Source organism: Strigops habroptila, chromosome 5, assembly GCF_004027225.2.
Source record: "Strigops habroptila isolate Jane chromosome 5, bStrHab1.2.pri, whole genome shotgun sequence".
Taxonomy (NCBI): domain Eukaryota; kingdom Metazoa; phylum Chordata; class Aves; order Psittaciformes; family Psittacidae; genus Strigops; species Strigops habroptila.
In genome coordinates this window covers 41,203,995-41,229,999 of record NC_044281.2, presented here as the reverse complement: position 1 = coordinate 41,229,999, position 26,005 = coordinate 41,203,995, and the positions used below count along the sequence as shown (strand labels likewise).

The window sequence follows — 26,005 nt, the reverse complement described above, 5'->3', positions numbered from 1 at the left end:
TGTCAGCAGGAACATGCTTTTTTGAAAGCCCCAAGAATATAGCAAGTTTCTGCAATGACTCAAAGCAATCTGACATCATTCCTTTACCCAAATCTATTCATCAGCTCCTCCTTTGTACCTCTGTTCAGAAACACTGAAGTTTAAAGAGAAAAACATACACTAGACAGTAAAAAACGTACCTCTGCAGTTAAATTTGGCTGTGTCGTAATGTCTTTCAGCACATCTAAAAAAGAAAAATAGACAAGAGTTCAAGACAAGACTCTGAGGCAATCCCAACATCTGTCACACCCAGGCACATACAGATCAACATACGGGAAAATCATGTATACCCATCACCTTTATGATTTAAAAATGCAGATAGAGGTCACATGTAGAAAAACTGTTTTTTACAGATGCATAAAGTTGCTCACTAAAATATCAGTTATTTTACTGAAAAACAATTACTTACCCTATGGTAACTGTAGTCCATCAGTATGATTCAATGGAGACATTCACACAAGTAATGCAATACACTATTACTTTTTAATGGTGTAGTATTAACAGCTCCAGCTGCTTGAGCAGCTATATGCTCCCACACAAACACATAAAGAGTAGATGGCTATGACCTTCATCCATTTGACCCTGAACTCAAAACACACGTCAATATGCCTCAACAAAAACATGGGTGCTAGGGGTGATGGGAATCACAAGGACATTTCAAGGACCCTCAGATAGCATAACCTAAGCAAACATTCTTCCTCAAATTACAGGACCACCACCACAAGACATCACAGGAAACTGAAAGCACCACTGAATATTATAAAGGAGATCACTTGTAACAACCAGAGATTGCGATACTGCTTTCCAACTTGGCACTTGTTCTTGAAATTAGATGAACACAAAAAAACCCCAAAACCCAGGCCAGTCAGCCAGCTTTTCCCTCACAGACCCTGACAAATGGCACGTTTCTTAAGACTCTCGATTGCATCAATGCCTATCTCAACACTCTGCAAGAGACTAACTAGCTAGTAGCGCAGCAAACCACACTGCATTAGTCTTGCAGGATGACTTGCCTAGGGACAAACATCAGTAACCAGGTATAAACGAACCAGTCAGTAGGGCTCTAACACAGCCAATATGGCATGCTGTAAGGGAGCAAGCTGGATCAGATGTTGAGAGTAAAGGGAAAGAAGGCAAGTAGTACATGCTTTACATAATTTTCCTTGGAGCTGCTCTCTGCAGGCAAAATTAATCATGCCTACAAAATGCAAGTGAAAATGCAGCTCAGAAAGGAAGAGAACAATCCTGCCTCAAAATAACAGGACTCCACATTGAAACACAATGATTTGAAGTCATTTCAGCATACAAAACATCTAGATCTTCTGTTCTGATTATAACCTGTACTCTTTATAGGGTTCAAATACCTACACCAGTTTCAGGACTGGTATGAACTTACATTTCCTTAATAAGTATGACTGCAGCCTTTGGAGCTGTGTGGAGCTTGACACTTCTAGACATACAAACTTATAGGCTCCTACTACTTCTACTGTTGCACACAACCGGAGCCTTACATGTGCTGCATTGAGCTTTGTCCACGAGACTCGTGCACCAGTGACAGAGGCAGGTCTGCTGGGGTTGCATGTGCACTCAGCGCTTCCCTTTCTCTGAGTTCCAGAGCCTTCTCAACTGTAGCCTCTGCTAGGGAAAAGTCTGGCAGTTTTTACACTCTGATCACATTGCTGACACTTTCTCCGGGTCAGAAGTGATATACTGCAGGTTAAGCTGGCTGATGTGACTTGAAACAACATTTATATTTGAGGCTTTGAGAAGGTTAGATGCAGTATGTATATCCAAGATGGAGTCACCATGCCTGAAGCAGCCATCAACTATGCTGGGCAAAGCCTATTACAAGCTAGTCAGCATCTGAACTTTGGAAGTTGAGCCTGCTAGGAAGCAAAGCAGTTAACAAAAAGCATCTTATCCAAGAGAGTTTCCTGCTTCCTTTTAAAGAAACGTGCAGTTCAAAGGGCTAGTAAAAGATCAAATTCTTCGAATATTTAAAAAAAAAAAAAAAAAAAAAATCCACATATGGGCAGAAAAGCCTTCAAATTTTTAAGTTTGAGAGATTATCAAGTAGAATACTGCAAGGGGTAAAAAACAGTTTTGTTGATACCAAGGATAGAAACTGAGCACAGAACATAGCCATGTCACACTATGCCCTCTTATGGGGGCTGTACACAATAAATGCAGAGCTCCAGTCACAGCTGTACAAAATATACTCCCGTTTCATTACATGACATACACAGAATCATAGAATCTTAGAATGGTTAGAGTTGGAAGGGACCTTAAAGATTATCTAGTCCCAACCCCCTTGTCACAGGATGGGACACCTTTCACTAGAAGTGTACCTGCAGCAGAGATCTTACCAACACACAATTTGGAGGATGCTTTCATGGCTTAGCATTTCAAATACATTCTTTTTTATAAACACTATTAGACTTGTAATAAAGTCAGATCTTCAGATGAAACCTGGACATTTTTTTTTCATTTTGGGGGTGGGGAGTGGGTTAGCATGGTTCTTGTAATCCTACTTATGATTAAAGTGAGTTTAAAGCAACCCAGATCCTACGTGTTGTCAGCCAGACACCTTTGTGATCATAACTATGATTCCACTGATGACAGGACTTTAGGCTACAGAAAGAGATGACAGCCTATGCAAAGCCCAACCTCATGCACAGAGAGGTACAGAAAATATGCAGATAAAATCCACACTGTTCATTACAGTTCCTTCCTTTAACTATCTGCCTGTAGGTCAGTTAAAAGAAATATACTGGAGAAGGAGGAGATTATTACAATAGGGAAGACAACAATTTGGCAGTATGTGGAGTTAGGAGATGCTAAAATAAAGAATACTGAAGAAATAGCAGTGTCAAGGGAACACATGAGAAAACCAACACAAGCAAGAAACAAAATGAAACTGCTTAAATAGTCACTGGAAATTTAAAAGTCAAGATGCAAGAATGAGGCATAACCGACAACATTTAAGCACCAGTTCAGAAAAATCTCTTTAAATACTTTTAAATAGAACTGCTCAATACACACATTATTACCGACTTCATATAACAGCTACCTTAAGGGAACTGAAACCCCATGACAGTGTTTGAAATAATTCTGATTATAATCACATAACTCCTCTGAACTCCCACCTCCTTCTTTTGAACACAGACAATAGGTTGATTATTTACAAAGGATCAGCTTAATCTAAAGAGATGCTGTTCTCCAAAATACCTGAAGGCTGCAATTTCTTCCCATCTCATGACCAAACACTGCAACAATTCACCTAATGGCATTCGTGTACTTAATGTGTATAAATTTTGCCTGCATAGAGATAACTTGTCCTCTCTAGTCAGAGATACACAGTTTAAAAGCTATGCTTTCCAAGCTGTGCAGTAATCACTTGGATCTTCATTTGCAACTGATCCATGTTTTGGGGAAGAAGAAAACCTGCACACTTTAAAAGCATGTTTTATCGTGCAGAAATTTTCATTTGAGGGTGAATACAGTAATTTTAGGAAGTTTCACTTGTGGTTGTTTTGAAGTTACCAATAAGGAAAATCGATGAGGAGTTCTTTCACCGAAACCAGAAAAGTTAAAATTTTTACATTAAGAACTTGAAGACAAAAACCTGTGGCATACCTGTACAAGTTCTTTCCACAGCTGAAATACAGGTATCAGCAACGTATGTGTCAAAAGCATTTGTCTCAACCACAGTTCTTCTCACTTAAGAACTTTAAAGTTGTTCCTGTGTGAGTGATTGGTTTTGTTTTTTTCTAAAGTAAAATGAGGTTGTAAGCATACAGCAAAGTGGAAACATTTCAAATCACCACCTCCCTAAAGAACTAGTAGCTAAGATGCACAGATGTCTTACTGAATTCTTACTTTCTGACCAAGCCTAGAAGTTTACACAGAGCAACCTATTGTTTTTACCTGTCACCTCTACAGCCAATTTGAAACAAGCAGCTCAGTATCAGGCATCTCAGCAAACCCTGATCTTGTAAGTGACACCAGAGCCACACTTTGCAGAAGCTGACAGCTGAACTCAGCCCCAAGAAGCAGAAGAAATTCATTTGTACCTGTCCTGTTCTGCTTTGCTCCCCAAACCAAGCAGAAGCTGTCAGGAGACTTTAGGGGGAGTTTAATAAACCCACATTCATTACATTTTACATGACAGATCTCTAGTGCTGAGCTCCAGAAGATTTCTAAGACAGATATCCAGAAAGTTACCTCTTTAGAGAGCTGCACCTACACACAGGAGCAGCTATCAGCTATTTTAGGAAGCACTGTCCTTTCCACCCATAAGTGCCACCAAGACAGCATTTATTAAAAGCCTAACATTCTGGAGAGCTTCTAAGCTGGAGAAAATAGTTACTGAACTGTATAAAGGGTGTCTAATGAGGGGGGTTTTAATGCATATTTTTACACATCTTTTTCTGTCCCATCCTACCCAAGGTTTTACAGACAACTTTGATAACCAATATACAATTTCTCAGCTTATAACTTTGTTCCAACATCAGGAAACAGAGTTGCTTAACGCATACCCCTTCAAATAATTTAGAGGCATATTTAAATACTTATTTTTAATGACTGACAGATTATGACGTAATGCATGGCCTGGATTTTCATACTACAGCATTTTTTCCATTAATTGCAAATATTTAGGAACATATTTTTTAACAAATAAAGCCATAACAGCTCAAAGAATCAATATATCTTCAATTTAGACTTCTAGGGGAAAATGAGGGGTAGAAAATCATGACCTACTTTTCAGTATCAGCTGACACCACCAAATCATTTATACAAATGAAATTAGTCTAAGCTAACATATAAGGATGATCAAGGCACACCAGCAACAAAAAAAATCCCTTCTGTAACAAGAACAGCTTTCTGCATAACTAAATCTTGAGAGCAAAATATTACACTTCCAAAAGTGAGAAACCATCACATTACCAATTGCTGCAATAGCTTTCTCAAAGTAATAAACAGGGACAACCAAGAAGAGTGAGGAAGCAAACAGAACCTGAGTACCAATACAGTTTGATTTAAAGAAAAAGAAAAAAGAAACAGGAAAATATTCATTTGGCAATTTCTTCACTGTGGACATCAATACACTAACAGAAAGACTGCTATGAATTACTTTTCACTTTTTAATCACATGGTATAAGCTCCAGATGGGCTAGATGCCAAGTCATTTAAAAGAGTTCAAGTAATATGAATACATACCAGCATTTCATTTAACCTCACTCAGCTCCACTAAATGAAGTAACAGTGCTCTCAATCAGGCTTAATTGTTTTAAGAAATGTGCAAAACATCTCTAGCTCTGCTTCAGTACAGCAACAAGCCACTTTCACGCATTAGCTATTTTTAGAACTCATTATTTCGTAAAATACATCTATAAGAGCATACTTACAGATTGTATATCTTGTAATGGTTTTTATGCTTTGAATCCAAAAACCTTAGGTAGAAAATAAAAAAAGAAAGAGGCACGTATTAATATACATCGCAATAATGTTGACCTCAATTTGCAGCATCATTAAAGCACCATCCAGCATGCGCGGTTCTGCATTCCAAGCCCCAGCTGGCCCTGCAGTGCCTCCGTCAAGGAAGCAGCATGTTGCAAACCTCACTCATGCAAATAATCCAGTAGTATAAGACAATTTATGCAACTGAGGAGACTAAAATCTGACCTGCAACTGAAATATTTATTGTACGGACCAATCTGCACTGATTTCTAAGATACCTGCACACCAATAAATATATTTAGCTGAGGAAGGGTGTTTATTTCTAAAGCACAAAGCATCAATTACACAAGATATTTGTGAACACTTCCAATTTAATTTTCAATGCAAAGTATTCTGCCACAGTGGTATCTCCAATTAAAAAAAAAAAACCAAAACAACAACAAAAAAAAATACTGGAATATGAATTTTATTCCAGTTAGAACAGCTAGAATCCTTTATTTTAATACCAGGCTTTTAAAATAGCCATTACTTGCCACTGAAGTCAGAGGACAGTGCCTGATGATATTCTGGGTTCAGAAAGAAGGAGGAAGACCACTATACTTTTTCATACTCATTTCATTTTCATGCTCACTTTGTAACAAAAGCTTCCCATACAAGCCTTGGAGAGCCAAACTGCAAACATGATTCATCAAAATTGCCATGATTATATATGATGTGTCACCTGGCAATGTTCAAGAAGAAATAACATACAAATGTTTACACTTAACATCATCAACAGTGTGTATCTGCACATCAGCCAGAAGGAATTTAATTAGCCATGACAGAACATGCTGTTCAAACTGAAAAGAAACACTAGCTGCTAAAATCCTGGAAAGCTTAAGCAAAAACAAGCTCTGGTTATCAGTCATAATATTCCAGAAGAACCTAGAACTCCTCTGTGGCTAAACTGATGTGTTAAAATAAGAACAGATGTGAATGCTCCTTGTGCAGCACTGAGTATGAGATTCCAATTTAATCTGCAAAAATATTTCCTGACTTCCACTGGTGTCCCTGTTGGCAGACTTCAAGATGGTGAACATGGCAATTTGTTTCAGGAGATGAAACCACTTGTTTAAAACACACTGGAGAGCAAGAGAGCTGACTCCGCTTCTGCTAGTAATATCCACAAAACTGAGTGCAAGCTTTCATGCAAGTATTTTCCTAAGGACAAGATTCCATCCAAACTGTCTCAAAGTGTCAGTCACAGGAGACAGTCAGCAGTTCAAGTTGTACTTCTCACACAGTATTAGCATTACATTTGTCAGGATACCAGTTATTCAGAAAAAGCCCACTGGCTTATTGTGGCTCAATATCAATTGCTCCAGAGCTCAAATGCATTGAATTTCTGCACTAAAAAGTTCTTGCAAAAGAATTACACAACAAAAAGATGACAGGAGCAGATGAGGACCTGCTGACTGCAACATGCAGAATGCATGTTCACATTTTGTGCATTATTCTCGTTTAAAAACAGGGGGCAACAAACATAACACTACTTTAGCATCCAGTTCCCTAGAGCCACTTCATCTAAATCTTTATCTTAGTTTGGCTGATTATACTTTTAGGTGACCACTATTCCTTTTGATCAGTGTTTATGGACAACTTAACAATTATGTAGTCATTTCCTTTCAAAAGTCTAATTTACACATATCTACACACTTAACCAATAAAACATTTCTCTCCTACAGAAGCAACTGAAATCAATGCTATGAATGCAAGAGCGCCTTCAAAGACTACTACCTGTTATTATTTGATTATTCCCATGCCATTTATTCCAAGTCCAGCCTTTATCCCTATTCTACAATTTCCAAAGGTGAAGTCCATCAGGTACCACGTATTTCATATAGCAGATGCAATGCCGGTATCAACTTAAAAAAAAGGTGGCTCTGACTACTTGTAAAGAAAGATGGCTAGGTCGTTTGAGTCTGTGGGACAGCCCCTAACTATCCAGAAAGCGCAGCAAAAGCTTTTTCTTGCATGCAAGCTATGTGCAATGACACAACTGGAAAACTTCACACCTCTTAGCAATCCTAGCAGAAACATATGCACTCTGCAAGAGTATTTACAGATTGCTATGCTGAACCTCGCTGATACGACAGCTCTGGAAAGAGACTTCTCCTCACCACTACGTGACACAACAAGGTCGCTTCACAAACCTGGTCAAATCCAGCCTCTGACATTTTCAGTACTATTCACGGAGAGCGAGGTTTGTCATGATGGTTAAATATGCAAGAACAAACGCCCTCAAACTCACTAGAACCTGACTGCAGCTGCGCTGGGAAGTCACTGCCTCAAGACAAATGATTTTCAGTTGAGGGTTATGATTCCTCCCAGTGTGGGAACTGAGGAGCTACCTCAGCTCATTTCTGTACAAACCTGGATGCAAACAATTACCACTGCAATTTAAGTAGCACTAATTCTGCCTACCAACACCTATGAGAAACTTTCTGTGCCATTTCAAACCTGGGAGCAGCACCTTCTTGTCCACATACACCTAATTCTAACTTCACTACATAACCATGCCCCTTACTGCATTATTCCCCCATCCCCAAACATCAACCCTCTGGGAGAGCTACTGAACTTGTGACCTCAAATGCCAAAGATCTTGAAAGTATCATGCACGACTTAAAATCAGCCCTCAGGATCCTAGAAACTCTAACATTTGGCAGCTTCTGACAAATATTTAATTTCTAATGCAACCTCTCACACTACATTCTCCAAGTAGCATGTTGACTAAACAAACTGTGATGCTCCTAAAACACCAAGTACATCTTCCACAGCTGTAACCAGCAGTTTAGAGTAGGTAACTTTATTTGATGTCAAAAATAACAACCTGTAGATTTGGGGTTTTTTAAAAAAACATGCTACAAAACATCACCAGCAATAACAAATTTTACCTGATTTTTCTCCTCTTCCACAATTATTGAACACATCCAGAGGTAAAAGCCTTTATCTAAAGTCACCAACACCTACTACCTTAAATCAAAATTAACTTATCAAACACTTCATTTATCAATTGAAGACAGGCTATGGGCAAACATATTCTGAAATGCCATCAGCTATCTGAGGAACTCTCAACACTGCGAACAGAGGCATGGACTGACATCTTTCTAAAAGCAAAGAACCTCATTTTACTCCAACACAATTCACTGAAGTAAGTTTTTCACACTAAAGCAGGTTACATGCATCTGAGATCAACCCATAGCAATGCTCTAGCCTAAAAGTCTTTAAAGTATCATTTTGTTTCTAACGTTTTCAGGAAAGCTAGTATGACATCATCTATGAGATGTAAAAATCTTGCCATTTCTACGAGTCAGAACACACATCCTTTCCTTAGTAGAACATAAATGAGTACAGAAAAGGATATTTAACATATACAAGAGTAAGGAAAAGAAAAATAAAATCTTACCTTACTACATCATCGATGTTGTTCCTGTATACTCCTTCAAGCCTCTCCGCAGGAAAACCCATTGCAATTATGTTTGGATAAATATCTGATATGCAAATTATGGAAACATTTGTAAAGCATGTGAAATTTCTACAGCAGCATTAAATGGACATTAATCAAATGTTTAATTGTATTAATTAAGTCAGAGCAACAATTCCAACTCCCCATATGCGAACAATTCATCTTTATATATGCTATGTAAAGCTATACAAGGGATCTTAAAAAAAAAAAAAAAAAAAAAAGCTGAGGAAAAGGTTGGGGAGAGAAGGGGAATAAGGAGGGTAACACAGTACTTTGACCACAGCCACTATAACAGAAATCTTTTCACATCTCAAACAGATAACTTATTAAAAGCATATGCTATTGTGCAGCTGACAGTTAATACCCATTAGGAAGGCTATCCACTAGAAAAGCAGAGTCAAGTAATCCACTTCTATCATACATCATCTCACTAGAATCGAATAGATGCTGCATACTGGTCGTTCTCTACAGTTTGAGTGGCATATTAAATCCAATGGGAAACTATTAAAATAGTCTTGTGTGACTAAACTGCAAGATGTTCCAAATTAAAACCCACGTTCAAATCCCTGGTTATCCCAAAATAGGTATATCACACAAAACAGCAAAACTAACAAAAAAGTTCATTTCAGGCATGCAAGCCCTGGTGAGGCTACACTAATGTTCTTATCACTTTCCATGATTTCTACCTAACGGACCAATATAGCAGCTGCTAAGGTAGCTGTGAATGCCTAAATGCAAGATACTGCAGTAGATGGCAATGTACAGATCTGAAAAAGAACCTGTATCTTATCTAAAAAACAAACAAACAAACAAACAACTCCCCACTCCTGGAAAAATATTCTGACCTACCTGTAATTCACTTGCCAAAAGCAACCCTAGATAAAGAACTCAGCAAAACCAAATTAGCACTACAGAGAAATGCCAATTAAGAAAATTCTATGTTTACATCTAGAGACAATGTAGTAAAGAATTCACAGTAAATTGCTAGAAAATTACCGATATTTATTTTCTTGGCGGTGTAGTCATATATGGATTTAATTTTTTTTAAAAACAGAGCTCAAGAAAAGAAAGTACTCTCAAGTTTTAAACATTATTAGAAATGATAATGTAGTGAAGAAGTTTCACTGAAAAGCAAAACAGAAATGAAACCAGCAGCTCAAAAAACAGACCATACTCTACCACATTAACATACTCCTCCTCAAACTAATTTTAGAAGGAGCAAGAACAAAGCATGATATGTTTGAAGCTGGCCCCGCTTTAAACAAGGGGGCTGAAATGGTGACTTCCAGAGGTCCCTTTCAACCTAAATTATTCCACAATTCTAAGAATCATATTTATGGCTAAAACATAACAAAGCTCCAAGAGTAATCATCGGAATGGAAAATATTGCAGCAGTTTCCAAGATATCAATATTCCAGTTACTTATACACAAAGAAAAGCCTGAACTAGGATACAAAGTACTTTATTCCATCCTTGCAGAATTCCCAAAAGCCTAAGTACTTACAGGGAAGCAGCATGGACCAAGTTCTGCATTTACACAGTTAACTAAATGACTCGAGGAAAATATTAAGAACTGAATACGCTGAAATAATGTTTTCTACTCTCAAAAAAAGAATTAGCATTTACGATATTGTAATCCAAGTATTAATAGATATCAGTCTGCTTGGGCTACTCAAAAAAAAATCTATGCAGTGAGAATAATTTGAAAACTTTTGAGAAAGCCAAATAAATACCTACAGCTGCCTTAAATACTGACACTGAAAGGGGCTCTCAGCTGGTTGCCAGGTTTTTCTGTACTTGCACAAACCCTAACAAAAGCTTATATTGGAGGAAAAAAAAAAAAAAAAAAGTTGCTTGACTTTCAGAGTGTTTGATAACTTCAGATACTATCAAATAACATAAATCTTAAACTTTGAACCTACTCTGAACACATTATACTCCACAAGCAGTCCACACCTCTTTGTTAAATTAACAAAGGCACTATATAATTAGCAACATATTTTATCAGTTACTACTTGCCATAAGCAGAAGAAACTGGTTATAAATCACGTGCGCCTGCTCTATGCCTATTAACAGTGAATTACCTTTCAGCTAGCACACCCCATCACTCCCTGCTCATTCCCCAATTTTAACCTGATTTCTACCTACTGCCAGTTTCAGCATTTATACTCAAAAGCACCTCCTACTGTGTCCTGCTCCAAGCAGCAAGGCTAAATAAATTACCAGAGCAAAATAATCCAGTATATTAGCCCGCTTTCCACAGCACTTCTCCATAGAAGACAAGCATTCATGCTAGCAACAGGAGTAAAATAAATTCATTTTGACACACACATCAAAACAAATCTCAGTTTCAACTATAGTATCACCCATGAGATGGATGCCCAAACTTCACCACAATTACCATGCAACTTGCTCAAATTTCCATTCGCAATCCTGAGCTTTACTACACATTTTTTTCATGCGTTTCAGCCTGCGGTTTATGTTCAGATGCTTTTCTTCTGCTGTTGGCTTTTCCTCTCCAAGAGGCTAAGACACAAGATACTTTCCAGGATTCCCAGCTGGTGCAAGATGGAAGCAAAGCAGACAGACACCCCAAGCAAAGGGAACAGAACATCTTAGCAGCAGCACTTCCACTTTGCAGGCTCACAGACTCGTCCAAACACTAAAGCCTCAAAACATGCAAGCAGAGAGAGATTAAAAGTTCGAACATAACCAGGGCAGTCTCACACTTTTGGAAAACGTGATCCCCTTTTGGCTCCCACATCTCACGTGACCCCTCTCTCCTCCCTCGCTCCTCAGGGGCAACGCATGAGCAGTACATGCACAGCCCACATGTATTTCTTTTAAATAGGAAGCCAGCAAGAATTGAATGCTCTAAGCTTAACTGTGCATCATTACAGGTGCAATTTTTAAACCCAGAGCTGGTGTTGCAAAAGATGTTTAACAATACGCCAGTAAGAAAAGAAAATGGAAAACTACTCTGGGGGGGAAGCATGAATCAATTTACTGATGCTGATTCAGTAAGTGTTGTATGTTCTAGGACTTTGCAACCTGACAGCACAAAAACTGAAGTGCTGCTGAAAAACAAGTATCCAAGGGGGCAAGGGGCTGGATTTAGTAAAACATGATTGCTTTTTAAACGAACTTCTCTTCTGCCTAAATATAAGCATACTGAAGTACCTTACTTATTATCTCAAAGTATTAGACTGGAATGTAATTCACAGGCCACTGCTGACTCACTCTTCTGTCTGCAACAGATCTGGTGTTAAAGGACACTGGCCGCAGTAAGCAAATGGTACCTTTCCATGGCAGGCATGTGAGGCTGCAGGCTTCAGCTGCAGTGAACGAAAGCAAGCAACAACTATGACAAATGCATATGCATTGCTGGTGAAGATCATTTTATGTCTTAATATATGCTCTGGCAAGCATGCTAAAGCAGCATGTTGCTTCAAAACTCTGTTGTTGGTTCAAGCAACTGAAGAATGCCTTTTGCTTTAAGAAACAAGATGGAAGAACAGAGTGGAAGTGCTGTTGCTGTTCGCACAGATGATCTAAACCTCTGGGCAGAAATAGCAGTTTCGTCACTTAATTGAAAAAGCTGACAAAATCCAAGCTCTTCCACCCTTTCCTCTCCTGCAAAAAGATGTTCCAAGATCTGCAGCAAGTGAAGGGGATGGTTGTTACTGCATCAGTGCTAGCTTGCTTTTTTCCTGATGCTGGGGAATGAAACAGTCCTCCTCAGGGACAGCCAGCAATCACTGCAGGGAAGAGTACAGAGCCAAACCAGTTATGGGAGCAAGTGTCCACTGGGCATCATCTTCAGCAAGTTCTTTTATCTCCAGCCACGCTCACTGGCTCAGAGACATTGTTTTTCATACCTCAGTTAATTTAACATTGATTTCCAAAGCTGAAATTAAGGTATTCACTAACAAGACAAGATTTCTTACAAGGGAGTTTTGAAGCTAGGCTTAAATTCAAAGCAAGAATTCTGAGTCATCATCAAATTGGTAATGATACTGATAATTTTAGAAACCTGGAAGAACTGATGATTTAAAGCATGCAACAAGTTCACTATCAATTCCAAGTTCGGGGGGGGGGGGGGGGGGTTGGGTTTGTTTTTTTGGTTGTGTTGGTTTTGGTTTGTTTGGGTTTTTTTTTTTTGTTGTTTGTTTGTTTGGTTTTTTGTTTTTGTTTTTGTTTTTTTTTGTTTTTTTTTTGTTTTTTTTTGTTTTTTTTTTTTAAGACAAGCAAAATAGAAATGGAAAAAGCCTCAGCCATTTATTGAGGCGGTTCAAAGCATGTAAAATGAAGTTAACCAAACTGCTGCTAACTACCAAAATTCGAAAGGGACTTTCTAAAAAAAACATAAAATATGTCCTGCCATGTTTTGCCAAAGTAGCCCTTTCCTAAGAAACCCATTCCTAGAAATGGTTTCAACCATTTTTAAAGCGCTCACTCCTTTGTCAATCTTTTAAACATGGAGGCTGGAATTGTAGCTAGCGATCAGAATCAAAAAAGCAAACACGAGACAGATACATGCTACACAACAGCGAAACATTAAAATGCCATCCTCTACTCAAGTTCATGCTGCTTATTAACTACAAAACTGGAGCTTTCAAATGAACATAGATGACACTTCGTTATACCCAAGTAACCTTAAAATGAAAGCAACCCAATAATTTGCTAAGTTACCAAATGCCAAAACAAAAAAGCAATGCTTTGTGAATACTGAATACATACTAACGCAAATAATCCATACACCACTTCAGAAATGCCTTTGCGCTAATACTGTTTGCAGATTTAACAAGACACTGTTCTTAAAACCCGAAGTAATTCCCACATGCTAAAGATGATAGTCTTTCCAGTTGCTATGAGAAAAATCCTGTGCCGTTATGCAAATCAGCAGTTATAATCACTTTCAAAAATAGCTGTCTATATATTCACATCATGCCAAGATCAAATTAAAGAATATGCAGTATACACTTTAAATTTTACATACATACAGATGTAAAAGCAAATTACTTGTGTTGGTCCTATAACTGATTGTGATGACAAATTCAGCCTTTTTCCTAATATTGGAAGGAGGCCAAAAAAGCATACCAAAATATTTACCAACTCTTAAGTTCTTTAACAGTCACAAGAAAACGCGAAAAAGACAGTTATAGCCTTTCCTGCAATGATCAACATTCTCAACATTCTCAATGATCAACAGTAGCTGTAACATTGTTAGAATTTCTAAGTAATTTTATGAAGTCCTATTTCAATGTATTTAATCCCTTATCCTCGCTCTGCTCATGAAGGCAGCTATAACAGAAAAACAGAAAGCAAATTACCTAATCTTCCTGTTTTATAAGCATGCTAGAGCATGCAGTGCTTAAGAATTTACATAAAGCTTTACTTTTTAAACCCAACACTGATGAGGGATTATAAACCAAAACACAAACAAAAACAACTTTAAAACTACTACCCCTTTAGAATCAAAGGCTTCATGAAGACCTATGAGGCATTAGACTTCACCTTTCTTTAAAAAGGAAATTTAAAACAAACTGAGTGTTCCTGAAGCTGTGAATGATGGTCACTGTCCAATGCTCTGGAGCTAAAAATGTACTGCAAAACTCAAACCTGACACTTGCAAATAAAAGGACAACGGTCCTTTTCTCCCTGACCCTCAGTTTCCAAATACGAATCTTATTTAACAAAGAACAGATTTAAATTGATGAATCTATGGCCTGAAAAAAGCTTCACAACTGCCAGGAATGCAAATTTTCACTTCCAGTTCAGGCAAGCAAGGCATGTACTTGCTTTCATCTGCTTCTGAACAGCCCACTCCTCATTCACGCACAAGCTGCTGTCAGTATTGCTCCACTATCCATCACCCATCACCCTCCTGACTGCAGAGAACCACAGTGCAAAGGAAACCAGCCTCTAGCATGGAACGGCCAAGCTGTCAAGTACTAAGTCCCATTTGATAGCAACACCGATGAGCAGAGGAACAATGTGACTTTGAAGTCTCTGAAAGTTGCTCCGTTGTCTCAATTTGTCTGCAATTCTCAGGAACTCTGACTTCAGTAACCATGCCACATGGTGTAGCGGTGCATCTGGCCCTACCAGCCATGAAACGTTAGTGTGCTAACCTCAAGCCTTTTAACTCCAGCTTAAACAAGTCCATATAGTAAAAGCAAGGAAAAAAAACCAAAAACCTGTTCTTGCCGTTCAACAGCTTGACAGCCCGAAGCTACAGGGGGAGTGTTACAAGAAGTGTCCACACTCCATCCTCAAACAGATTTGGGAGTCCTGACAAATGGCCAAGCTCTTGTTAGTGCCATTTTCTTGACAGCGTCCCTACAAAAAAGAAAACAACAACAAAAAAAAAAAAAAAAGGGACATAGGAAAATATACCAGCCGAATCCAGAAACCCTCCCTAGCACATATACTGCTTAGCCTGTACATGTGCATATTATTTTTTTTAAATAGGCAGCATTTCCATTAGCCAACATGAAACACAAAGTAAGTTTACTATTTTTCTATGAGCCTGGATAATCAGGAAGTATAGAGGAAATGAACAGGAAGAAAGTTCTTCAGAGCAATGGAGGATTCCTTGTAGCCAGCCAGCTGCACTTGCCAACTCTACCATCTGTGCCTCCAGGAACAAGAAAAGAGACCAACTCAGATGCGACCAAGAGGAATGTTTTATGATTTAGAAGAAATGCATTTAACCCCTTAATGCTCAATATTTCGACTACGATTTTTTTTTTCCTCCACCCCCTGCCTTTTTTTTTTTTTTTAAATCTTTCCACTTGTAATTTAAATGCAACAACCTAGACAAGGAAAAAAAAACTGCAGCTCCTTTGTACCCAGGAGGTAAACTTGTCCAAAAGAGGTCATGGGGCTGACAACAGGTCTGGAGGGGAACTCAAATTCCTGCAGTGCAAAGAAGTAAATCAGAGGTGCTTGAAGATGCTGCTGCCAGGCTGTCGCAGGAACCAGCTACATCCACAGCTCATTTCCATCACATAGCAAGGTTTTTGGACCTGCTTACTATATTCCATTTAGGAAGTATTCCCAGAGCAAAAGTCTCCCTTCTTCTGTGAGGTGTATGAAATGTGTCCTCGCGCTCTCAGCCATATGGAGGCTTTGGTCAACAGCTGATACAGTCAAGACAACTGGAAAAAAACCCCAACGTAATCTACATAATAAGCAGGCACCATGTTTTTGGTTTTCTTCAAAATACGGTATCAACTTCATAAACCTTACAGCACAAATACAAATAATGGTAAGAGAAAAGCATGAAAGATGTCTACTCTACAGAAGAGCTTGTTCTGACAATGACTGAGAAAAAGTTGCCTTCAACTTCCATTTCAACATGGTTTGGAATCACAAATAAAGACACAAAAGCATTCAGATAGTAAAGGAAATACAGGCTTGTTGTGAAGAGCTGCAAATCCTTCTAAGATAGTCAACAATAGTACAGGACAAAAAAAGCTACCCTTCCCATTAAGAAAAAGCCAAGAGAAACAGGAGCATGCAACAGCACACTATATTATTCATATAAAACCTGATAGAAAGAACTCTTCAGCTGAGGAGTCAAAGATTTGACCTCAGTTCCTTACTCAAGTCCAGGCACTGAACAAAACCCCTACAATCTCAACAAGTTTCTAGACGTGAAAACAAGCACAGGTCCAGTTAAGAAGTATTTTTGTTCCTGCTCACGCTTCGGAAGAAGCTACATCCCATCTTACCATACCTATCCTGGCATCCCCACTAGCTGCAGCAACACACAGCAGCCCGAGGCCAAGAGCTGCACCAGTGGTAAAGGACAACTGTGTATGTGAGGCTGAGCAGCTGTCTTCAAGGTAACAATTCTACCGAGTGGATCTTCTCAGTAGGAAGCATCATATACGAGAAGCTTGACTGGCGCATCTCAGTTTAAGATTTCTGAAGTGGCAAATTTACCTATCTGCACCCACAAACCAAATTTAACAGAAACTTTTTCAAGGCAGAGTACGGGACCTCCCTGGTACACATCCTCAGCACAGTACCGCACTTTGCAGAATCTCCTTTTAAAAAGCACCGATGTGTACATAAGCATATCTTAACCTCAGAAACCCACAGAAACATGTAAGAATTTTATTCAGTAAGAAGAAGCCAGCACAGAGAGTCACTACTTTGATATTTACTGACAGGAAGTGAAAAATGGCTCACTGTCAAGTTTTTGCAAGTCTGAAAGGACATCCAAAACTTTCAGAGACAAGGGAATTTAAAAAAGCTATCGGGCTGGAGGACAAATATGTCACACTAAACAGCTTTATAAAACACAAGCTACAAACACTATGATTTGTATGAATTTATCAAACATTAATTTGGGGGTGGTGATCCTAGAAAAGATAAAGGCAAGCAGCAAAACAAGACGTAAGGGCATCCTAATAAACCACTTCTCAACCAACAAGCCCCAAGTAGATAATATTAATTTCATTTTAATGAGATCTAGCATTTTTCTCCTCTAAATGTTAGTATTAAAAAAAAAAAAAAAAAACAAAAAAAAGAGAACAGAATATACACTTCTTCAGTTCCAGCCTGATATATACCCAGGCAATGCAATGAATTAAGCAGAGGCCTCCATGAAAATTAATCATGCAATTAAAAGCTATTATAGTACAGCTCCACAAAGGCAGAATTGTAAAGACATTTCTTAAAGCAGTTCGCTACTTAAAAAAAAAAAAATAAAAAAAAATTAAGCAGTTTTTATGCACTGCCGCACGTTGCGGCTGTGAAGTTGGGACTTCATCTTTCAAGGGAACAATGCCAGCTTTTGCACTAGCCGTCATACCAAACATAGAGCATTGAGTTTAATTTTTTTAGCTGAACAGTCAATTACCATTTGAATCACAGAGCCGCTACTTCAGCTATGTTGCCTAAAAATTGCTATTAAAATAACCTAGATTTATGCAGCATGATACACAGCCTAATTGCATGATTATTTACCTCCATTCTACAAAACTTTTTTTTCCAGAGCCTCACAGGCGAGATGGTAAACGAGGCAGATGACGACAGGAGCAAAGAGGATGATGGCTTGAATTAGAAACTGGAACAAGGATTTGTTTACATCTGAAATATCCATCTGGGACTAAGATACATTCAAAAACTAACATCAACTCTCTGAACCTGAAGCAGAGTCAAACACCCACAAACCCTTCATGTTTCACAAGAGATCATGCTCTACGGGGCCACGTATGAATGTTCCTGTATTTTCAAATAAATTCCCTTCTTATAGTCTGGAAATCATCATCCCAATACCTCACAAAATGCGCAAATGTGTACAGTTTTAAGCCTCAAAACCTCCACAGAAGAGCCAAATCAAAGGAGCCCACAACTACCCTAGTTTTTAAGATGAAGCATCAGGCATATCCAGCCATCACCACTCACAACTCCAGGCTATATCCCATTTACCCTCCTGAAAAAGCTACGCAATAATTAACCTTCAATATCCACCCCACATTAGGCACAGTAAATGACTACAAATCACATGTAACTCCGAATTCCAGATTACTTGCTGGGTACTCAAACCAGAAAGGAGGTGGGCTTTAAAAGGGAGTTAGTTATGACTAATGACAGCAACTTTGGTCTGTAATGTAATTAAGGGATTTGACAGCCCAGCTGCCTATTCCCTCCCTTTTCTTCCAGTTTGTCAGAACGCAACTATTGTCCTTTTAATCATTATACAAGAACCATCTTCTTGTTCAAACATGTTGTGAGGGAAGACTCTAGGCTAAAGTACCAGAGGTATAATTTGCTAGCTTATACAGTATTAATGTGGCAAAAACATTAATCCACTAAAAATATAATTTCATTTTAGAAACTATTCTGAGATCCACAACTGGCAAAAGCAACTTGGTAGACAGAAACTATACATAAAATTTCAACTTTGTGGATATTACATTCTGAAATTTAGCTCTGGCATGGTTTTATGTTTTTTTTAGCACAGGGGTTTTAACAATGTGTTAATAAAACACATTCAGTTACATTATTACTGAACAAATTATACCAATTGCTTCCACGACAAAGAGGATTTAGGTGTCAAAATCATCCTACACGGAAGAGAACAGAAAATAGTCACCCCTCTTCTGAAGGAAAATTAGAAAATTCTGTACTCCTCTACACAGTGTTTTAACACATCATTTAGCAAATACAGCAGTCACTGTACTTCAAAACACTTTTTGTAATTAAAAGAAGTTCTTAAATGAGATGTAAGTGTAGCACTGGATAGCACGGGAAAAACACATTTTTGTCCTAAAGAAATCTGATCACGAGCCTAGCAGTCATCAAGAGCCAACTAATCCTTCTACACGTATTATACTGCAGCAATAATAGCCATTTCAAGTGTTGCATAAGCTCCACACTCAAGGCTATATCCTTTCCCTAAATATGCTCTAACAGTCTCATGAAGTCAGTGGAAGTCACATGTAATTACCTTGAGAACAGAAAGGCCTTTCTGACTAGCACAAGTTCCTTGAAAGATGTACTTTCAAAATTCATCAACTCATCAAGACTTGAGTTGGACCCAGAGTTGATGCATGGCCAACCAATTACACTGAAACCTAAAGCAAGAGCTTAACAGGTGGGATTTCCAGAAGCCCTCAACACTGACCTAACTGTCCCCACCAAAGTCAGACAAGCCTCAATAAAGGTAATTTTGCAAAGACCTCAAGTGTCAACACCTCATCAGTCTTACTGTAAGAGATAATGAAGAGGAGCTTGGATTTTTCCTAAGAAAAGAAATGCCCCAAAGCAGTACCAGCCCTAGTAAAGCTTACACTTTACTCAGCATTACCCTCTTAATGTTTAATGGCAAAGCTTTGGATGTTATGAAAGTTACACACATTTAACTAAGCTTACAAACAGATTTCAATAAAGATTAGCTTCAGCTGTGGTTTTTTTCTAAAAGTCACTGTACAAGAAAATTTTGTAAAGTGTCCACGTTACCTGTACTCTCTTCTTTCCCTATCTTGAAAAGAACATATAGCTATCACTTCAACAGCAGAGCTACGTGAAACCAAGAATCAGCTTGCAGCTTTTGTCAGTTTAAAAGTATGCACAGGCAGTTATTTTTTAACTTTTGTGTTCTGATTGTGCAAACAGTCTCCAGCAATGCTACACATTGATTAAAAAATTCTGATGATGCAAGATCAAGCAGTTCATTAGGAAGCCTGCACTACATTTAAGCAAGCACAAAGAGATGAGCTCTAATTTGTCAAGCATCTTTCAAGTCCCTTTCTGAGCAAGTGCAGTCAAACAGCAGGGCAGAAAGGGGTTGGGGTTACTTTGAATGGATGCAGCGAGGTTTGCACAACACAACACTGGCTCAGATGGTGGGGGTTTTGTGCATAGGCTTCAGCTGTCAAACACCACTATCCACAAGTATGCACACACTATGGCAATATGTTAAGGGGAATTTTTTTCTTTTAGGTTGTGAGGAAACCTAAGTGCTCCAGCACATCTCTAACCTCAGAAGATAATAATGCCTGAACACAACTGCATCTATCACCACCTTGCTTTCTCCACCTGGACAATTAAAAAATCTTTATCCTTGCTAAGTGAAGAAAGACCAATTTTCCCAGGATCAAATACATCCTACATAAGCAGGTAACTGAATCAAACTCCAAGAAGTCCCCAGACAGTACCATTTTCCTGCTGTCTATTCAAACAGACTTCTTAGATGAATTCAGAGCAAAACTGGCATGAATCTTCTTGTCCAAAACCCAAGATCATCCCAGGCTCCAGAGGCAAAACGAGTCTGTCAGGCTCTTAACACTGCTAAGTAACATGGTTTACTCTGGAACAAAGAAATGCTTTTCCACCAATAAAAATGCATTGCCAGTTGGTTTCTCCTAGTTTCTTCTAAAACCTTACCAGCCCTTACCGGGCTTGTGTGCAAGAAAAACTTGTTACAAAGCATCTAACAAACTTCAATTTTAAAATGAGACCAAGTATTTTAAACGAACAGCATTTCCAACTTGGGCTCTATTTTTAAACACGGTATGTACCTCATGCCACTAATTCATTTTTTTCCTGGAAGCTGAGCCATTTTGAGTGAAGTCACATAATTTAAAATTTCATTAAAAATGCAAAGAGCTTTAGGACTGCAAATAGCATAAAGCAGTATGGTATTCTAAGAGGCTTCCACTTGCAATTCTAGCATTCTCTGCCTTTCATTATGAGACAAACTACATGTGAGGCTTTTAAATAAACTGCACCCAACATCCAGTCTTTACTGAATACTGCTGCAGTTTACATGACTATGTGGGTCATGAGCTACACATGCTTCAATTAAGCATCAGGGTTGGCATGCTCCACCCTATGCTCAGGCTAGATGGCCATTTTCACACATAACAGAAGGCCTGGAAATACAAGACACTTTAACCATGGGCACAAGAAGCAGTTACACGACTTTTTCCACTTTAGTCTTAAATAGTTACGGCACTTGCTAAACTCAGTTATGCACGGGTCTCTTAAGTCACAGGCAATCAATGCAATGTGCAAGAGACTTGCATGCAAGCGTTCTCTTTCCACTGTTCTCTACAGTAAAATGGTCAACCAAGCCACGGAATTTTGGAAATACCAAAGATTACTGTGCTCAGAAAATACGCTGGGCATTGCATCATGAAGAAATGCAAGCATCCTATAAGAAAGCCATTAATCCAAACTTTCCAAAAGGTATCCAGTACTACAGAAATGAAATAGAAACCCAAATAAATCAGCAGTAAATACAATTATCGGAAGTATTATAAGGCTGATTTAATGTCTCCATCTGTAAAACCCTTTCTTCTTCTAATTTCAAAATATTTTTTCCAACACGTATATAAAGACTGTTCAGAGAGATTAGAACATTTGACTAGATAGAAAGAAATGTCAACGTTTTTTAAACACACTTATTTCATAATTAACGCATAAGACTATTCTCATATTGTGTACATAAAACTACTGCTTTTGAGAAGTTACTATTTCCCTTTCCCAAAATCTTACATTATCCACACAGGAAAAAATCTTCATCAACTCATCAGGAACTGAGAGTCACAAGCATGGTGTACTGTAGGATATATTCATCAGCATCAGTCTAAAGGATTTGACACAGCCAACAGAGTGAAGGGAAAAAAAAAAAACAAACAAAAAACCACAAACCCAAACCAAACCAAAACCAACAGAGGTCCTCAAAGAGGACTTTGGCACTCCAGTGCCTAACCCAGCCCATCTTTTGGCAGCCAGGTGTTCCCTGCAATGCCTTGGGAGAATGTGGCATGACTGAAATATGAGGACTGCAACTCTTTGCCTACCTAGGACACCAAGACACAAAGCCTCCCTCAAATATGGGTAAAAGGCAGAGCATAGAATATAGGCTGGACATCAGGCACCTCACCTGGACTCACTGTAGATTCATTTTCTTCCCCACCTCCCAAAGCTAGCGTAGCAATCACCAGCTATTGAGTATTTTGCAGCCACCACCACTGAACTTCTTGTACAGAAACATTTACCGCAGGAGGCATTCACATCTCTATTTCCTATATCCGGGCTAAAAGCCCAAATCAGTGGGCTACCCAGCTCATGTGAGTCTTTCTCTTTTAGCTTGACAGAAGCAGCTACACTGAAATAACCAGTAATCAGCAACAGAGGACACTCCTACAGATATGGGTGCACATGGAAGCAAAGCTAACCAGCAGCAGAAATGCAGATGGTAGCTTGTCTGGTCTCAAAATTTTAACCTCCAGTACACGTTGACAGGTACTTTTGATAACTTAAACTATCGAACCTCCTACCACACACCACATACCTTCCCCAAGCAAGTTTTCTCTTTCTGCATCTAACATTGCACGGTTGAAGAGCTAACTCCCAGCTTGGTCCTCCCTCTACATGTAAAGTAAAGAGATTACCTCCCAGCTACCAAGTATGATGAGCAACAATTCCACCAAAGCCCTACAAAAAGAACATCTCTAAGAAGCCTGCACAAAGTGATACCAAAAAAAAAAAAAGAGAGTACACTTTCACTTCTGCAGCAACATCAGCCTTCAAGCAAAGCCATTACACTGTGCAGGCAGCAGTCTTTATTCATTAATTATCCGTTCAAAATGTGCAGCTACGGGACAAAAAAAAAACAAAAACAAAAAGAAAACCAAGACTGAGTACAAGCTTCTTCCAGAGATTTTTGCAATCACAAAAAAAAACAAACCCAAGAAAACCCACCTCTTCCGTAAATTTCATGACAAAATTTTAGCTAGCTGCTCCTTCTAAAAAAAAAAAAACTAGCTTAATCCCAGTGTTCTGTGGCCTACTTCTAATTTGAAATTCTAAGAATAAAATTAACAAGCAAAAAAGTAAAAAATAAGCAATAAACTCCATTCAGCATATCGTTAGCAACCTTGAGCAAGAAAATCAAGGTTCAACATTCACCAATTTTGTTGCTGAGAGCAAATTGCTAGTTAAAAAGATCTGGTTTGGTCAAAAAAACCCCATCTCTCCCTACCAATGGCAAAGATATCTGAAACACCAATCTCTTCAACTGTGAAGCCAAAACCTCATCGTTTTGCCACCACTTAACTCTTCTCATAACCCCAAAGTTCCTGGCAAACTCATCTCTCAGAGAATCAAAAAAAAAAAAAAAAAAAAATTTAACTCAAGACTTCTGTCACTAAGTCAAGCAGTAAGTGCTGCGCTGGCCTACAGCAGTGTTACAGCTGTCTTAGTTGTAGGCCAACAAAACGATCAAGTGCAACCATTTAAAATGCAAGCCTAAAGATGTATTTTATCAGTACCATAAACAGAACGCAGTTGCTTTTTAACTAAAAGCTCAGCAGCCACCTGCTAAAGTCAAGAATGTTCCAGGCCAGTTTAAAGCCACTCAAATTTTAGGCCAAGGCTCAGTGCAACAGCACAAGTTCTGCGCTAGTTACAGCTGTTACTGGTTTTGATGCTGCCCAGAATTTGGATTTATGTGTAGCACTTGATATGACACAAGCGTAACTGCTCCAAAACCCAATAGATTTCATCCTGACCCTCTTGCAGAACAGAAAGCACTCTTTCTATGGGGCAAGTCTAGCTCTGACTACTACTGTCAATACTCATTTTTCCTAGTTCAGTCCCAACTTTTAGGCTATGGAACAAGAACCTCACTTCTCAGTGATGATCCTTCTCCACCACAGACAGACTATGCCCACAGCACAGCCCCTACATAACTCTGCAAGGCATTCAAAGCTAAACATCTACCTGTCACTGCTAAGGCACATCTGTTTGAAAGGCCACCAAAACTATACACTAGCAATGCTTCTCTATGGTTTGACTCATTAGTGATAATTGCATACTAATTACGTATTTCAGAATTACACTTCTCAACAATCCTCCTCAATGAGACCCAACGTGTTCTCATTTGTAACACATCTTCGTGTTTACTGTATCTGAGATTATGCCAAAGTGCAGTTCATGCATCGCATTAGGCAAAGAGGTATTTCTTAATTTGGAAGAAGTGATTGCCACCTCTTGTCATCGAGAACCTTGCTGCATCATATGGCAACAGAGCACAAACTCTGCCTTACTGAAGATATGAAAATCAGGGCAGAGGACACCAGCTTCACCTCTCCGGCCGCACAGATTGAAGCAATCCAAGTGATAGACCTACCATGCTATTCGCAATTCAAGACCAGTTACTAATTAAAAATAAAAAAATATTAAAAAAAAGTACTCTGGACATGAGTCACGACAGGACAGGCACATTTGCTATGTGTGCCAGAAGAACCAACACAACCAGAGGCAAGCACCAGACCGGCGTTGCTCCAGAGCAGGCAGGGGCTCCCCAGGCCGGGGGGTGGACAGCACCTCCGCGACAGGGGGGGTGGCAGCAGGCACGCCAGCAGGCAGGCTGGCCGGCTGCAACCGCCGAGGAGCGCTAACGTTAATCCTCGCCATCGCGGAGCTCCCGTTAATCTGCCCGGCTGCCGGGCCCCGGCTCGGCGGCCGCCCTGACAAAAGGAGGCCGAGGCGGCGCGGTGGCGGTGGCGGGCGCGGCGGCCCGGGCGAACCCCGGCAGCAGCCGCCGGCCTCCCGGCGAAGCGGCACCGGGAAGCGCGTTAGGTAACCGCCGCGCAGGTCTGATGCAATAGCTGTACGTGCAGCGCCCGGTGCCGTGCACCGTCCCCGGCGGGAGGATACAGGTCAGATCCAGGTCGAAGCCATCCTCCTGGTATCGCCTTTTGTTCCTGCTGACGATCTCTTTGATGATGGCGGTCATGTCTGGCAGCCGGGGGCCGCTCCGGGACTGCGCGCAGGGGCCGAGCGGCGGCGGGGCGCGGGACCGGGAGGCGGCGGCGGGCCGGCGGCCGCCGGGCGGCCCCGGGCGTGGGGCCTGCTGCGCCGGCGGCTCAGCCCCAGGCGGGCCCGCCTCCCTCCGCGGCGGCGGCGGCGGCTCCCGGCGGCTGCCCCCTCCTCCTCCTGCCGCCGCTGCGCCGAGCGGGGCGGGAGCAGCAGCAGCGGCGGCGGCGGCGGGCGAGCAGAGAAGGTCCGGAGCCGGGCCGAGTCCCTGAGGGTGCCGCCGCCGCCGCCGTCTTTGAGGCGAGCGAGGCGGAGGCGGAGAGAGCAGCTCTCCGGCGCTCCGGGCCCCAGCAATGGTGACAGCGGCGCGGGGCGCCCCCCCGGCCCGGCCCCGCTCCGCCCCGCTCCGCTCCGCTCCCCGCCCGGGGCGGCGGTAGCGGCGGCGGGCCCGGAGCCGCGCGGTGGGGCCGCGCCGCCGGGCGGGCGCTCCGCGGCGGTCCGGCGGCAGCGGCGGCGGCTCCTCAGGGCGTGCGGGCCGGCAGCGCGGCCTGGCTCATCCCCCCCAGCCTGCTCCGCGCCCAGCACCGCCGCGCCAGCGTTAGACTCCTATCATGGCTGCAGCTTCCGAGAGGGGAGTTAGCCCCGCCCCGCCCCCTCTACCGCCTCCGCCGTACCGAGAAAGTAGTCCCCCACGAACCGGCTAGCAGCCGC

The 26,005-nt window shown here is 40.5% G+C and overlaps 1 protein-coding gene across 5 annotated transcripts in view; it reads right to left on the bottom strand.

The window, feature by feature from the left end:
* PTEN (phosphatase and tensin homolog) overlaps positions 1-25,897 on the bottom strand; it is a 76,670-nt gene extending 50,773 nt beyond the window's left edge. For 4 of the 5 annotated variants that reach the window (XM_030487349.2, XM_030487348.2, XM_030487345.2 and 1 more), the window contains exons 1-4: positions 25,196-25,897; positions 8,945-9,029; positions 5,448-5,492; positions 180-223 (exon numbers count right to left, since the gene is read on the bottom strand). In XM_030487349.2, coding sequence (XP_030343209.1) covers positions 180-223; positions 5,448-5,492; positions 8,945-9,029; positions 25,196-25,274 — 253 coding nt within the window. In that variant the 5' untranslated portion in view covers positions 25,275-25,897. Of the gene's footprint in view, positions 1-179; positions 224-5,447; positions 5,496-8,944; positions 9,030-25,195 lie in introns of those variants that run through there. The other variant, XM_030487347.2, reaches the window with a different exon arrangement.
* Between the last annotated feature and the right edge of the window lie 108 nt (positions 25,898-26,005).